The 15571-nt window shown below is 53.4% G+C and overlaps 1 protein-coding gene across 1 annotated transcript in view; it reads left to right on the top strand.

Moving 5' to 3' along the window:
* DOK6 (docking protein 6) overlaps window positions 1-15571 on the top strand; it is a gene marked incomplete at its 5' end in the record, with an annotated part of 934435 nt that overhangs the window by 18663 nt on the left and 900201 nt on the right. The window contains one exon of the mRNA XM_069219182.1: window positions 299-406. Within this exon, the coding sequence (XP_069075283.1) occupies window positions 299-406 (108 nt within the window). The remainder of the gene's footprint in view (window positions 1-298; window positions 407-15571) is intronic.

The raw sequence follows: 15571 nt of genomic DNA, 5'->3' as shown, positions 1-15571 counted from the left end.
TGAAAAATAGTGACAATATGCCACAATTGCATTAGTCTAAAACCTGATGCATGGTACTTGGCAGGACTGATAATTTAATGTAATCCTATGACACTGAGGCGATCTGCAAAATGCTATGTTTTAGATTACATTACAGATATTGGTTCTTGTAATTATACATGTGTGCTGCACCCTTTGAAAAAAGTGCCAAGTTCTTCTTGCTTTCTTTGTTTCTATTTGTCAAATTTTGTCTTAATGGAGCTGACTTTCGATTGATAAATTCTCATAAGTGACAGGATGTTTCTTCGTTTTCCCACAGATATTTAGAAGATGCTGGCTGGTTTTCAAAAAAGCTTCTAGCAAAGGACCACGAAGGATAGAAAAATTCCCAGATGAAAAAGCAGCATATTTCCGCAATTTTCACAAGGTATGCTTTTGCATCTATCTGACAACATGGAAATAGGCAATTGTATAATCTCTCTGGCTTTAGACAGAACATAGACCATCTGCTTACTTTACATAACTGCAGCTATGTAACTAAATGCACGTCAAAATAACATAATCAGATAATCAACATTTGTTTACTTAGGTATCAAAAAGTAACATATAGGGCCTGATTACAGCCATGGCGATGGAATACTCCGTCACAAACATGACGAATATCCTGGCCTCATTATTAGGAGTTCCATTGTATACTATGGTACTTGGAAAACGGCGGGTGGATATCCGTCTCGTTTGTGAGGGAGTATCCAATCCGCCAAGGTCGTAATCAGGCCCATAGTCATTATGTCCCAGATTTTGCACATTGTTATTCACTAGAAATGAAAAGGTATTACTTCAAATATCACAACACATTACTTAATTGTTAACAGTGCAGCCAATACACGTTTCACTCTGGTTTACACTGAGGCAACAATATTAGACAGAAATGTGGAATGGAAACAATAGTATTCGTTTACAAGCTTCATTTGAGATATCGGAAGTAAAATGTAGCAATAAAAACTGAGTTGGGCACTTGGACGCATATAACTAGAAAGTAACCATTGAGAATGAAGTGAAGATAAAAATTGCTACCTAAAATGTATTTTCTATAAAACCAATCCCCAATACAAAAGGGACAGAACAGTCTATGACTAGGTGGAAGAAGTACGAATGGGGAGGGGTCGGCAAGGCTAGTAATTGACGGGCCAGTTCACAAACCGCTTTTTACATACACTTGGCACTTTGGTAGCTAAAGTTTGACATCATAAATTACATAATTTGTGAATCAGATATAAACACAGTGGAAAATGTGCCAGTATGTCCGCCTTTCTACATTTGTAGATTTAGGATAAGGGGGTAGCAAAGGGTGCAAAAATAGATGAACACCCACAAACATGCACGTTTTTGAGTATTCACATAACTCTTATAGTTAGTTTTGCCATGGCGTGCTCAGATTTATACTGTGAAAGGCCTGAGTAAAGGTAGGGAACGCACCCATTTTTTAGTGGGTGTGTTGGGGAAGGTGTTTCTCTGGAGACAGAACACATTTTTTCTGGAGAAATAAAGTTATTTGTACAAAGGAACGATTCCTCATAATTTACACCTGAGATTTTCAGGTCCGCATGTGTAGTTTTAGCAATATGGATTACACCTGGAGAGGTTTGTCTTTTCTAAGTGTCCATGACTACTACAGGGATTGTAGGTGAACTTCATGAAAGATACAACGCTACTCTAAACTTAGAAGTAAACCTTCAAAAAACAGATTTTCAGCTTTTAGTTTGAAGGTTATGCCATTTACAGAATTGCAGTTTTTGTCTGTGTTATGATTTTTGATGCTAAGTTTGCAGTAGAGAATTCATTCTAGATATGAACATCACAATGTGAAGCGTGTGTTTTGGTGACGCAATTATTTAGATTTTAAGGGTTCCTCCTGGAAAGTCAGCTTTTGATATGAAGTCTTTCCCAACATAGTGTGTTTTTAAGAATAAGGTATGATTTATCTAAGGATACAAAAGAAACCTGCCATAGTGTTTTAACAGTTTTCTATTGATACTGACAATTCAACATTGCTGAAGTGTTGTGTGAGTTCAATCTGTACCAAACCACTTCAGTTTGACTAATTACAATTGGAGGCAATTTAACAGCAGCCTCACATGTGTGCACTAAATTGAAATACACGGGTCACATTGTCTCTGTTGAGGAGCAAGTGTTCTTATATTCTCACACGAGATTTGTGCTAATGCAGTGGTTCCCAACCTTCTGACTTCTGTGGACCCCCACTTTATGAATACCGGAACCCGGGTACCCCCACTGAATTTTTATTGGAATCCGGGGACCCCCCACTGAGTCATTACTGGTAGCTGGGGACATAGGGGGTCATTCCAACCCTGGCGGTCAATGACCGCCGGGTTGGAGGACCGCGGGAGCACCGCCGACAGGCCGGCGGTGCTCCCAAGGGCATTCCGACCGCGGCGGTAAAGCCGCGGTCGGACCGGCAACACTGGCGGTCTCCCGTAAGGTGGTGATGGACAGGGGAGTGGTCACTCCCGTTTCCTTTGTCCAGTTTCATGTCAGAGCAGGGGACAAGGGATCCCTGAACCTTTGCAGACTGGCTTATGCAAGAAGGGCACTATCTGTGCCCTTCAAAGCATTTCCAGAGGCCGGGGAAGACTATCCCTCCCCAGCCTGTAACATCTATTTCCAAAGGGAGAGGGGGTAACACCTTGGTCTCATAGGAAATGCTTTGTTCTGCCTTCCTGGGACTGGGCTGCCCAGACCGCAGAACCCTGTCTGTGAGGTGGCAGCAGCTGTAGCTGCAGGGCAAGCCTCAGAGAGCTGGTTTGGCAGTACTGGGGGTCCATGGTGGTGCTCCCAGGATGCATGGAATTGGCTCCCCAATACCAGATTTGGAATTGGGGGACACTTCCATAATCTTAGATATGTTACATGGCCATATTCGGAGTTATCATTGTGAAGCTACATATAGGTATTGGCCTATATTTAGTGCACGCGTGTAATGGCGTCCCCCACACTCACAAAGTCTCGGGACATGGCCCTGAACTATGTGGGGGGACCTTTGCTAGTGCCAAGGTGCTCTCACACTTAGGGCCAGATGTAATAAGGCGTTTGCGAGTCGCAAAAGGCGAAAAATGCAGTTTGCGAGGCGCAAAAGCCACACCGGTATGCATAAATGCATTTTGCGAGTCAGATCCGAGACGCAAAATGCATTTCCGACTCGCAAATAGGAAGGGGTGTTCCCTTCCTATTTGCGACTCACAATGCAATGCAATTTCATTTGCGACCGCAAAATCGGTCGCAAATGAAATCGCAGTTACCATCCACTTGAAGTGGATGGTAACCCAGTCGCAAACGGAAAGGGGTCCCCATGGGACCCCTTCCCCTTTGTGAATGGAAAAAAAAATATTTTTTCAGGGCAGGCAGTGGTCCAATGGACCACTGCCTGCCCTGAAAAAAAAACGAAACTAAAGGTTTCGTTTTTTTTTTCCAAGTGCAGCTCGTTTTCCTTTAAGGAAAACGGGCTGCAGATGGAAAAAAAAAACTGCTTTATTAAAAAGCAGTCACGGACATGGTGGTCTGCTGACTCCAGCAGGCCACCATCCCCGTGAGTGCCCATACTCGCAATGGGGTCGCAAACTGCGACCCACCTCAATATTAATGAGGTGGGTCTTTGCGACCCCATTGCGAGTTGCAGAAGGTGTCTTAGACACCTTTCTGCATACCAAATTGCGAGTTGCAAATTGCGAGTCGCACGGACTCGCAAATTGCAAGTCGCAATTTGTTTTTTTCCTACATCTGGCCCTTAGTAACTTTGCACCTAACCTTCAGCAAGTGAAGGTTAGACATATAGGTGACTTATAAGTTACTTAAGTGCAGTGAAAATGGCTGTGAAATAACGTGCATTATTTCACACAGGCTGCAATGGCAGGCCTGTGAAAGGGTTTGTCTGAGCTCCCTATGGGTGGCAAAATGAATGCTGCAGCCCAAATAGATCTCCTGGAACCCCAATGTCCTGGGTACTTAGGTACCATATACTAGGGACTTATGAGGGGGTCCAGTGTGCCAACTGAAATTGGTAAATTAAGTCACTAGTCTACAGTGACAAATTTAAAAGCAGAGAGAGCATAAGCACTGAGGTTCTGATTAGCAGAGCCTCAGTGACACAGTTAAGCACTACACAAACACACACATTAGGCCATATACTATGAGCACTGGGGTCCTGACCAGCAGGATCCCAGTGAGACAGGCAAAAACATGCTGACATACAAGTAAAAATTGGGGTAACATGCCAAGGAAGATGGTACTTTCCTACACATAGCCACCAGCCACGACCTTCTCTCTCCATGTTTAGCATTTTACCCTACGTTGTTCTCCATACTGGAGAGTCTCTGTTCTGCTTCAGTCATTCTGCATGCTGATCCAGTTTAGAGGAAATATCCATGCAGAGGTTCAGTTTGTCAATGTTGCTGTCAATTGTTTGTATGCTTTGCTGCATGGTGAATAGGGTGCTCTGCAGGGAGCCCATGTCACGACTTGCCACCGCTTTGTCCGCCTCAGCCTCTTGCAGGTCATGGGCGATTCTTTTCGACTCTAAAGTGAACTGGGTTTGCGACTTCTCTGTTTTGCCCTTACCGGCCAACACACAGTGGCGGAATACAACACTCAGCGCTATCGTCATAGGCAAGTGCTCCAGCTAATTGATCTATGTCTGTGTGGAGCTTGGGGGCACCCCATGCGTCACATGCCAGGTGGGGGTCCAAAATCCATGTCACACTGTAACAGTAGATGAGGGCCTAGATGTCAGCCAGCCCCCCACTCAGCGCAAGCAGCAGTCTTCCTGGGCTCCGGCACACCCCACAGGATGATGTCTGTCCTCATCCAGGCCTCTTTCCACCTCGGCCTGTGCTGCAATTTTTCCGGGAGGCGCTGCTCTGCTTACCACAAAAATACAGGTCGGTCCTGCAGACCTAACCTTCTAGCAGCAGGACACAACCTTAGAAGTTCTGTCTCTCGGCTTCCTGCAGGTTGACCGGAGCCCAATGCATCGCAGATGCTTTTCCACATCTCTCCCTTGCCAAGTGACAGTCAATCAGGCAGTTGTTGGCCCGGGCGGTCAGTCCAGCGCAAAGGCGTGGGGAGTGTGGGAGAGGCAGCCGCGATTTGGTCCGGCCTGGACAAGGCCCGATCTTTCTTCCACCACAGGCACCACAGCGCCGCCTCCCTCTCTGCGCCTGCTTCACCTCTCTTGTCTTTGGCGTTGTTCCTTTGTGACCACTAGCTCCTCCGCAGCCCTCCAGCAGAGCTGTGCAGTGCTGCAGCTTGGACCACCAGAGGCCCGCGGTCCACTGTAAGGGTGTCTTGCCTGCCCTGGCCTATAGGGTAGGATTTTCTGGGCTCTTGTCCAAGGGCTGAGTTGGCAGTCGCTCCCCAGGCACCCCCCACACATAGTGTTTACCTTCTCACTGCAGGGGTGGCCCACAGGGAGTCTCGTCTGACACCTTGACGGTAGTCCATAAGGACCAGGTCAACCTACATCTTGCCCCTAGTGTCTCAGAACTGGCATACTTCAGCCTAGTTCCTGCTCCCGAGCAGCTCTGGAGTGCTTGAAGCTGCCAGATCTTCAGGTCGCAGACTCAGTAAGATGTCCCCAGTATAATGTGCACAGAGGACAGGATTCTGATGGATTAATGGCTCACGGCCGGCAGAGCTGCACTATAGTGCGGCTATCTTGCCATGGGCTCTCAAGTGCCCCCTTACATGCTTTCTGTTTCTGAGGGACAGCCTTCTCTCAGTCTCATGCCTGCCTGCCTTAATTCTTCTTACTGCAACTGACTGATACCTCATATCATAAATCATAACTTCTTCTCTTTGAAATCCTATCCCTGGAGTCTAAAATTACCTAGTCTTCAGGTAAATGCATGTAATTTGTTTGAGAGCACAATTAATCACAGCAACCAACTATAACCAGTAAATTTACCACTAACCTTAGATTCCAGAGTAGCTTGTTAATTGCTGTAAAGCGCTTTGATGCCTCATTAGGTGTAGTAAGCATTAGAGAAATCCAATTACAATTATAACAATTTTCGATTCATAAGCAGAATAAGCCTTGCCAAAGTCAATTGGTGTTAATTTGCAATTGTCTTTTGGTCCCTGCTGTTAGCTTTGCCAGTGCTTTTAAAATCATGTTGGCATTGACTAAGTCAAAAAAAGTAACCAGTCATCTTGAAAGTGTATTTTCTTTTTATTCAAGATGGCTGTAAGGTTACATGACTCAACATAGAGTGATGCAATGCAACAGCCATCTTGAAAGTATATAAAATTAAGGGGCATACGTACAACCCCCTTGCACCCCTTAGTGCTTCCCCAGCATCCTTTGTTTATGCTAAGGTGGCACTAATCAGTCCCTCACCGTGTGCCATATTTACAAAGTGCACTAAACAATCCCTCACCCTGTGCCATATTTGCAAATAGGCCAATGGTACCTTTGTGCCACTTTGTAACCCTTAGCGCCACATTATACGTGCGTCAGGAATAATGTATGCAAGGAGGGCATTCTCTCGCAGGGAGGCCCAACAAATTGGCGTAGTGAAATCTACAAGATTTCACTGCGCCGTTCTAGTGTAATTTTTTAATGCCTGCCCAGGGCAAGCATTAAAGTGACCCTAGTGCATTAGCCTATGGGTATCCCTGTGCTTAGCTGGACTAGCACCAAAAATGTTGCCGCTAGTCCAGCAAAGCACAACAAAAGTGTAAACAATTTTGACACTTTTGTCCTAACATGCTCCATGTTGAACTGTATAGTGAATACAGCCCTGCCATGGTGATGTTAGGGGGCGCAGGGTGACGCAAGGAAACTGGCGCATCGGACCTGATGCACCAGTTCCATGTAAGTATGCCCCTAAGTTATTATGCTTTCAAGATGGCCTCCACATTTTGCTTCATGCAACATAGTGGCCATCTTAAAAGAATAGAAAATAATGTTTTAGTATTAATAAATTGACGGCCATGTTGCGTCATAACACATTGCACCACACAACATGAGAGCCATCCTATAGAGTATATACTTTCACTTTGGTCGTCAGCTGCTGCAATGGGTTTTGCCAAACCAGTGTAATTTTAAAAGCATCTCACATTGGCAAAGCCAACAATGGTGAATGAACTCTGAGCAGCAGTGAGCAGGAAATAGGTGACAATAGAGAGGCAGGGGAAGGACAAGGGTGAGAAAAGCACAGGAGGGAAAAGGTTCTATTCTAGATCATGACATTCACATCAGAAATATTTATTTATTTTTGCATATTGTTAAACAGGGTCAAATTAACTTTTGATATAAAAGGTATGAAACAGGGTCAAATTAACATTCAACGTAGAAGATTTTTTTAAGGTGTTTCATACTACCAAATCCCAGACACATAGGGGGTCATTCTGACCTCGGCGGTAAAAGGCGCCTACCGCCGGTCAGAAATCCTCCATAATCCCGCCGCGGTCGCGGAAACCCGCCACGGTCATTCTGACCCGCAGAAGGCAAACCTCCGAAAATCCGACCGCCACAACAGACCGCCAGACCAGCGGTCGGCGGAAAGGTGGAGGTGACCAAACCTCCACCGCCACGCCAACAGAAATACGCCCATCCCATTACGACCCACGAATCCACGCGGCGGTCATTCAAACGCGGTATTCCATTGGCGGGACACACCGGCGCGGTCAGAATACCCACCAACGAACAAAACTCACCCACATTGGACGATTTGAATCCCACACACCTGATACACATACACACACCACTCCCACACACACAATACAATATAAAACACCCACCCACATCACCCACAAACCCCTACGCTTACAAAATCGTAAAGAAGGCAAGAGCGAGACACCAGCATCCAAAACATAACAGCCACAGCCACTCAACACCATCACCCACACACTATCCACACACAAAACAACACACACCACCACACTCAACTCACTTAAATACACATACTCCACCCCACACATCATACACACCACCCCATGGCACCCCAAAGACAACCCCGCTTCACAGACAAAGAACTCAGGGTTATGGTGGAGGAAATCGTTCGTGTAGAGCCCCAGCTGTTCGGCACACAGGTCCAATACACCAGCATTGCCCGGAGGACGGAGCTATGGCAGAGGATTGTCGACAGGGTGAACGCAGTGGGACAGCACCCCAGAAATCGGGAAGACATCAGGAAGCGATGGAACGACCTACGGGGGAAGGTGCGTTCCATGGTATCCAGGCACAACATCGCCGTGCAGAAGACTGGCGGAGGACCCCCACCTCAACCCCCACAATTCACATCATGGGAGGAGGAAGTCTTGAACATCCTGCATCCTGACGGCCTCGCAGGAGTCGGCGGAGGAATGGATACTGGTAAGTTGAAGCTTCAATACTGCTTCCCCCCCACCTGCATGCCAAATCAGACCCCAACCCTCACCCCCATCCTCGAACCCCACCCTCACCCCCACCCCCATCCTCACCCCCACCCTCACCCCCACCCTCACCCCCACCACCATCCTCACCCCCACCACCATCCTCACCCCCACCCCCAGCACACCTATTCCCCGCCAATGTCTCACCATCACAACCCACACATCCCAAAACCTAGGCCTGCATGCGTCCACTAAGCATGGACACCCATCACCAAAGCATGCCCAATGCATATACACATCCCCCCCACAAGCCACCCTCACCAAAGCCCCCACACACGAATGCCAGCACTTGGGGACACGGGAACCCACAGATACACCCATATGCCACACATTGAAACTATAACCATACCTCTATACCCCTGCAGGACCCGACCGTCAACACACCGCGGCGGAGGGGCCAGAATTCTCCACACCCCCCACCCAAGAGGCCGTCAGCGATGACAGCAGCTCTGTCGATCTGGACACCGATGACCAGCCCGGACCATCGGGGACCTCTGGACAGTCGGTTCCCCTCACACAGGCACAGGCCACTATAGACCCTAACCCCTCTGGGAACACCAGCACAGCTCCCACCCAGCGGGCCCATGCCTCTGTCTCCAGGGCGCGTCAATCTGCGGTGTGTCTACCACTACAGGGCACCCAGGATAACCCACCACCCCAACAACAACAGGGACCTGGGGGCAGTGGTAGTGGGCACACCGGCCAGGGGGCAGAGGCCCAGGGAAACAGGGCAACTCGGCGGGCAGCTGTGCGACAGGGGGGGGAGGAGAGGCCCAGGGAACCCACTCTCCACGAGGTCCTCACCACCATCATGGGAGCATACAACCGCTCCCAGGAGACGATGGCGACGGTACTGGCCCGGTTCCAGGAGATCCAGGTGCTGCAGGAGGAACACTATCGGGGGTACAGGGAGGACATCCGAGCCATCAACACCACCCTGGTTACCATGGTAGGGCTGCTGCAGGACCTCGTAAACAGCAGGGCGGACACTGAACAACACCCAAGGGCCCCTGCCACTAGCCGGGACCAAGAACAGCCATCCACCTCCGCCGGCGCTAGTGGACAGGAGGCCCCCGCACAGCAGCAGCCCACCAGACCCCCACCTCCTGCAGGAGAAGAACCACCCCGCAAGAGGGCCCTGAGATCTCGCAAGACAGAGTAGGATGTCAAGACCCCCGCCAGCAATGGATACCACCTGATGTCATCCCACTGTCCCACATTGTCACCCTGTCCATCCTCGAACTGCCCATGCTCTATCTCTCCACAGGCCTCTGGACAATGCACCTGTGTGACTGTTACTCTGGACTCTGACATGGACTTTCCTTCACCATAGCCCCCACCCACTTGAAACCACCCATCCCATTTTGAGCACTTCAATAAACACCTATTTTGCACCAAAATATCAGGAGTCTGGCTGTGATTTCAATAGATTGTAATTGACATGACAGTGCAAATATGTCCTTGTACATGGTGAAGTCAACAAACAGCTGCCACAAAGCTGTAGTCCATGGGGAAACGAAGCACAGGACTCGTAGTGGGGACCCCAGATCTGAAATAGGGAGGGAAAAGCCAAAACTCAGTCATCATACACTGGGGCAAATAGACAGGCAGCAGAGATGCTGCAGAGTAGTTAACTTTTACTAAATTATCTTTGAAATGTTACCTGTGTCCTATTGGAAGTACTGTTCAATGATTCTGTCCCTGTTGTCTGTTTCAGCCCCGTCGTCTTCCTCCTCGTCACTCTCCTCAGGTTCCACCGCTGCCACAACACCACCGTCTCGACCATCCTCCTGCAGGAAAGGCACCTGGCGGCGCAAAGCCAGGTTGTGAAGCATGCAGCAGGCCACGATGATGTGACACACCTTCTTAGGTGAGTACATTAGGGATCCACCGGTCATATGCAGGCAGCGAAACCTGGCCTTTAGGAGGCCAAAGGTGCGATCGATCACCCTCCTAGTACGCCCATGGGCCTCATTGTACCGTTCCTCTGCCCTGGTCCGGGGATTCCTTACTGGGGTCAGTAGCCACGACAGGTTGGGGTACCCAGAGTCCCCCACTAGCCATACACGGTGTCTCTCTAGCTGTTCCATCACGTAAGGGATGCTGCTATTCCTGAGGATGTAGGCGTCATGCACTGACCCTGGGAATTTGGCATTTACATGCGAGATGTACTGGTCAGCCAAACACACCACCTGGATGTTCATTGAATGGTAACTTTTTCTGTTCCTGTACACCTGCTCCCTGTCTCTTGGGGGAACCAAAGCCACATGGGTCCCATCAATGGCACCAATTACGTTGGGAATATGTCCAAGGGCGTAGAAATCACCCTTCACTGTAGCCAGTTCGCCCACCTCAGGGAAAATGATGTAGTTCCTCACGGATTTCATCAGGGCAGACAACACTCTGGATAACACCTTTGAAAACATGGGCTGAGACATCCCAGAAGCAATTCCCACGGTTGTCTGAAATGACCCACTTGCCAAGAAATGGAGTACTGACATGACCTGCACCAGAGGGGGAATCCCTGTGGGTTGGCGGATGGGGGACATCAGGTCGGGCTCCAGCCGGGCACACAGTTCATGGATAGTGGCACGGTTAAGACGGTAGGTCAGGATAATGTGGCGTTCTTCCATTGTCGACAGGTCCACCAGCGGTCGGTACACGGGAGGATTCATCCGTCTCCTCGCCCAACCCAGCGGACGGTGCCTAGGAAGGACAACATGGAGCACACAGTCAGGCAACCCACAGGTACGTACTCACAGCTAGCACAGTATACGATTCTCTATGCAGTGAATGGCGTGTATGAGTGGCTATGCAAGGCCTAGGCCTGTGTGACGCAGTTGAAATTGAGCCATGTGGGCCCTGGAAATGGCGGCTGCCTGACCTGTGAAGTGTGACAATGGGATGTGAGGTCAATGCGCTGGCGTGGCACACCGCGGCGGGCGGCGGGCCAAGACCGCGGCGCGAAGCCGCATTGGTTAACATTGAAGCCTATGGGTTTCAGGAGCCAATGGCGAAGGGCGCCGGCGGTGGCGGGACACACCGCCGCGGTACGCACCGCCGCGGACGTCACCGCCATTTTCTATCTACTTATCCACTTGCGACTTGAACTTTCACAGGAGAGGACCTATACTGCAAGTGTTGCTGTGACCTCGGTCTGGAAGGGACAATGGCTGCTGCGACTGGGGAAAGGGCCCCTGCCTTCACTGGAGAGGAGTTGGAGAAACTTGTGGATGGGGTCCTCCCCCAGTATGCGCTACTCTACGGTCCTCCAGACCAACAAGTGAGTTTAATTCTATCTGGATTTGGGGCCACTGGCTGGCTTGGGGGCCTGGCGGGGATGGGGGGCATGTTGGGGCTGGCGGGGGCCTGGCGGGGATGGGGTGCATGTTGGGGCTGGCGGGGGCCTGGCGGGGATGGGGGGCATGTTGGGGCTGGCGGGGGCCTGGCAGGGATGGGGTGCATGTTGGGCATGGCGGGGGGCCTGGCGGGGGGCCTGGCGGGGATGGGGGGCATGTTGGGGCTGGCGGGGGGCCTGGCGGGGATGGGGTGCATGTTGGGCATGGCGGGGGGCCTGGCGGGGGGCCTGGCGGGGATGGGGGGCATGTTGGGCATGGCGGGGGGCCTGGCGGGGGGCCTGGCGGGGATGGGGGGCATGTTGGGCATGGCGGGGGGCCTGGCGGGGGGCCTGGCGGGGATGGGGGGCATGTTGGGCATGGCGGGGGGCCTGGCGGGGATGGGGGGCATGTTGGGCATGGCGGGGGGCCTGGCGGGGGGCCTGGCGGGGATGGGGGGCATGTTGGGCATGGCGGGGGGCCTGGCGGGGATGGGGTGCATGTTGGGCATGGCGGGGGGCCTGGCGGGGGGCCTGGCGGGGATGGGGGGCATGTTGGGGCTGGCGGGGGGCCTGGCGGGGATGGGGTGCATGTTGGGCATGGCGGGGGGCCTGGCGGGGGGCCTGGCGGGGATGGGGGGCATGTTGGGCATGGCGGGGGGCCTGGCGGGGGGCCTGGCGGGGATGGGGGGCATGTTGGGCATGGCGGGGGGCCTGGCGGGGGGGCCTGGCGGGGGGCCTGGCGGGGATGGGGGGCATGTTGGGCATGGCGGGGGGCCTGGCGGGGGGCCTGGCGGGGATGGGGGGCGTTGGGCCACTGGAAAGGAAAATGCTGAGTAACTTGAACGTGGTATTTCTCCCTCCCTGTACGTGTCACATAGGTCCGCGCCCATGAGAAGATCGGGATTTGGCGTGCCATCGCCAAGGAAGTCCGGGGCCTGGGGGTCCACCATCGACGGGGCACCCACTGCCGCAAGAGGTGGGAGGACATCCGCCGCGGGACCAAGAAGACCGCCGAGTCTCTGCTGGGGATGGCCTCCCAACGTAGGCGGGGTGCCTGCCGTCAACTGAGCCCCCTGATGTTCCGGATCCTGGCGGTGGCCTACCCTGATTTGGATGGGCGCGTGAGGGCAGCACAGCAGACACAAGGGGGTGAGTACAAGCATCATCTACTCTGTTGTCGTGCAGTGGAGGTGTCTGGGTGGGGGAGGAGGGCTGTGGGTCCCCCTAGGCCAGGGCGATATCTGTAGGCTGGGCACCCCCGTAAGCCCCTGTGTCCCCAGCCACCACCCTCAGTAGTGTGTCAGTACAGCCATCCCTGGGCCGTGTCATCCATGGGTGCAGTTGACAACTCTAGGCGTGTAGGGCATGTTCCACGGAATGCGTAGCGGACCCCAAGTGCGCAACTTAGTGCAGGGGGCATCTGTGTCTGTCATGTCCGCTAACTGTACCGGAGATCCATGTACTCAATATCCCTTTATTTCTCTCTCCCCCCCCCTTTTTGTTTGTCTTTCTGTGCTTGTGTGCATCAGCATCATCAGGCGGAGGAGAAGTGGCATCGGGGCAGGAGGGAGCTGCATCTCACATGGCCCAGGAGGGCCATGCCACAGAGTCAGACTGGACCAGTGAGACGGAGGGCGAGGGGAGCTCCACGACGGGGACGACTGGAGCCTGCAGCGACACGGACACGTCCTCGGAAGGGGGCTCCCTTGCGGGGGTGGCACCATCCGTGCCCCCCGCCATTACAGGTACAGCCGCCACCCAGCGCACCATCTCCGCCCTCCCAGCAGCCCCTCCGCGTTCGCCCCGTGCCCGCTCTGCCAGGAAGCCGGGCATCTCCTTCGCCCCAGGCACCTCAGGCCCTGCCCCTGTTACCCCCGCTGCCCTCAGTGAGGAGGTCATTGACCTCCTCCGAACGCTCATTGTTGGGCAGACTACCCTTTTGAATGCCATCCAGGGGGTGGAGAGGGAGGTTCATCGCAGCAATGCGTACCTGGAGGGCATTCATTCGGGTCAGGCTGCCCATCAGCGATCGTTCCAGGCTCTGGCCTCAGCACTGACGGCAGCCATTGTCCCTGTCTCCTGCCTGCCTCTACTAACTCCCTCCTCCCAGTCTCCTGTTCCTCTGCCTGTCCCACCCACACCATCAGACCAGCCTGCACACACCTCAACACCCAAGAGAAGCTCATCCAAACATAAGCACCACAGATCACCCAGACATTCACACACGCAACATTCCGATGCAGACATGCCAACAGTCACTACCACCTCTGTGACCCCCACCTCCTCGTCTCCCTCCTCCCTCCCTGTGACGTCTACACTCACACCTCCATTCACCTCACCATCAGCCAGTGTTTCCATCACCAGCACACCCTCCACTCCAGTCCGCACACGTGCAGTCACCATCCCCACTGCCATTTACACGTCCCCTGTGTCCTCTCCCACTGTGTCTGTCACCCCCTCTTCCACACCACACAAACGCAGCCACCCACCCAACAGCCATCCACCTCACGACAGCCTATCCCTCCTGCACCTGCACCCAAAGACAGCAAACGTGACTCACCTACAACCACATCCTCTCCCACCACTCCCATTCCCACTGTACCTACCACTCTCCATTGTCCCAAGAAGCTCTTCCTCGCCACTACTAACTTCTTTCCTGACCCTGAGCCCCCCCCTCCTTCTCGTCGGGGTAAGAAGAGCACCTCAGCCACCACCAGCCCTGCAGCCCCCTTGACAAGGGTGCAGGGGTATTGGAGCCCGCCAGCCCGCATGTCTGGATCTTCGCCAAGCAGCAAGGGGACAGCCAGCCCACCCCCTGGGAAGAGGAGCAGAAGGCGGAAGGGGCGCCGCAGGAGCCCGCCTTCTACATCCCCCCCGGACACCACCCAGAGACAGTCACCAGCCACAGCTCCAAAGGGAGGCAAGGGCCACAGGCCGACGACTAAGGAGGGCAAGGGCAGCAAGTTGGAGAGGTCAGGCAGCAGGCCTGCTGCCCAGGAGGAGCCCACAACCCCCATAGCCGCTGCCCCGGGAGGAACCGGCACAGCTGCCCCGGGAGAGCCCACCACCCCCATAGCCGCTGCCCAGGGAGGACCCAGCCCAGCTGGCCAGGAGGGCCCCACCACCCACAGCCCAGGTGGGCAGTGAAGGAGCACCATCCCCGCTGCCCAGGAGGGCACCACCAGGCAATTAGCAGTTGGCCATAGACCGTCCGCCGTCTCAAGAACCGCTGAACTGGGCCCCGCCGTCTCAAGAACCGCTGAACTGGGCCCCGCCGTCTCAAGAACCGCTGAACTGGGCCCTTCAAGGCAAGAACCGCTGAACTGGGCCCCGCCGTCTCAAGAACCGCTGAACTGGGCCCCGCTGTCTCAAGAACCGCTGAACTGGGCCCCGCCGTCTCAAGAACCGCTGAACTGGGCCCCGCCGTCTCAAGAACCGCTGAACTGGGCCCCGCCGTCTCAAGAACCGCTGAACTGGGCCCTTCAAGGCAAGAACCGCTGAACTGGGCCCCGCCGTCTCAAGAACCGCTGAACTGGGCCCCGCCGTCTCAAGAACCGCTGAACTGGGCCCCGCCGTCTCAAGAACCGCTGAACTGGGCCCGCCGTCTCAAGAACCGCTGAACTGGGCCCCGCCGTCTCAAGAACCGCTGAACTGGGCCCCGCCGTCTCAAGAACCGCTGAACTGGGCCCTTCAAGGCAAGAACCGCTGAACTGGGCCCCGCCGTCTCAAGAACCGCTGAACTGGGCCCCGCCGTCTCAAGAACCGCTGAACTGGGCCCCGCCGTCTCAAGAACCGCTGAACTGGGCC

The sequence above is a fragment of the Pleurodeles waltl genome, chromosome 2_2, assembly GCF_031143425.1.
Source record: "Pleurodeles waltl isolate 20211129_DDA chromosome 2_2, aPleWal1.hap1.20221129, whole genome shotgun sequence".
Classification (NCBI taxonomy): Eukaryota; Metazoa; Chordata; class Amphibia; order Caudata; family Salamandridae; genus Pleurodeles; species Pleurodeles waltl.
This window is presented reverse-complemented; position numbering and strand designations above follow the sequence as displayed.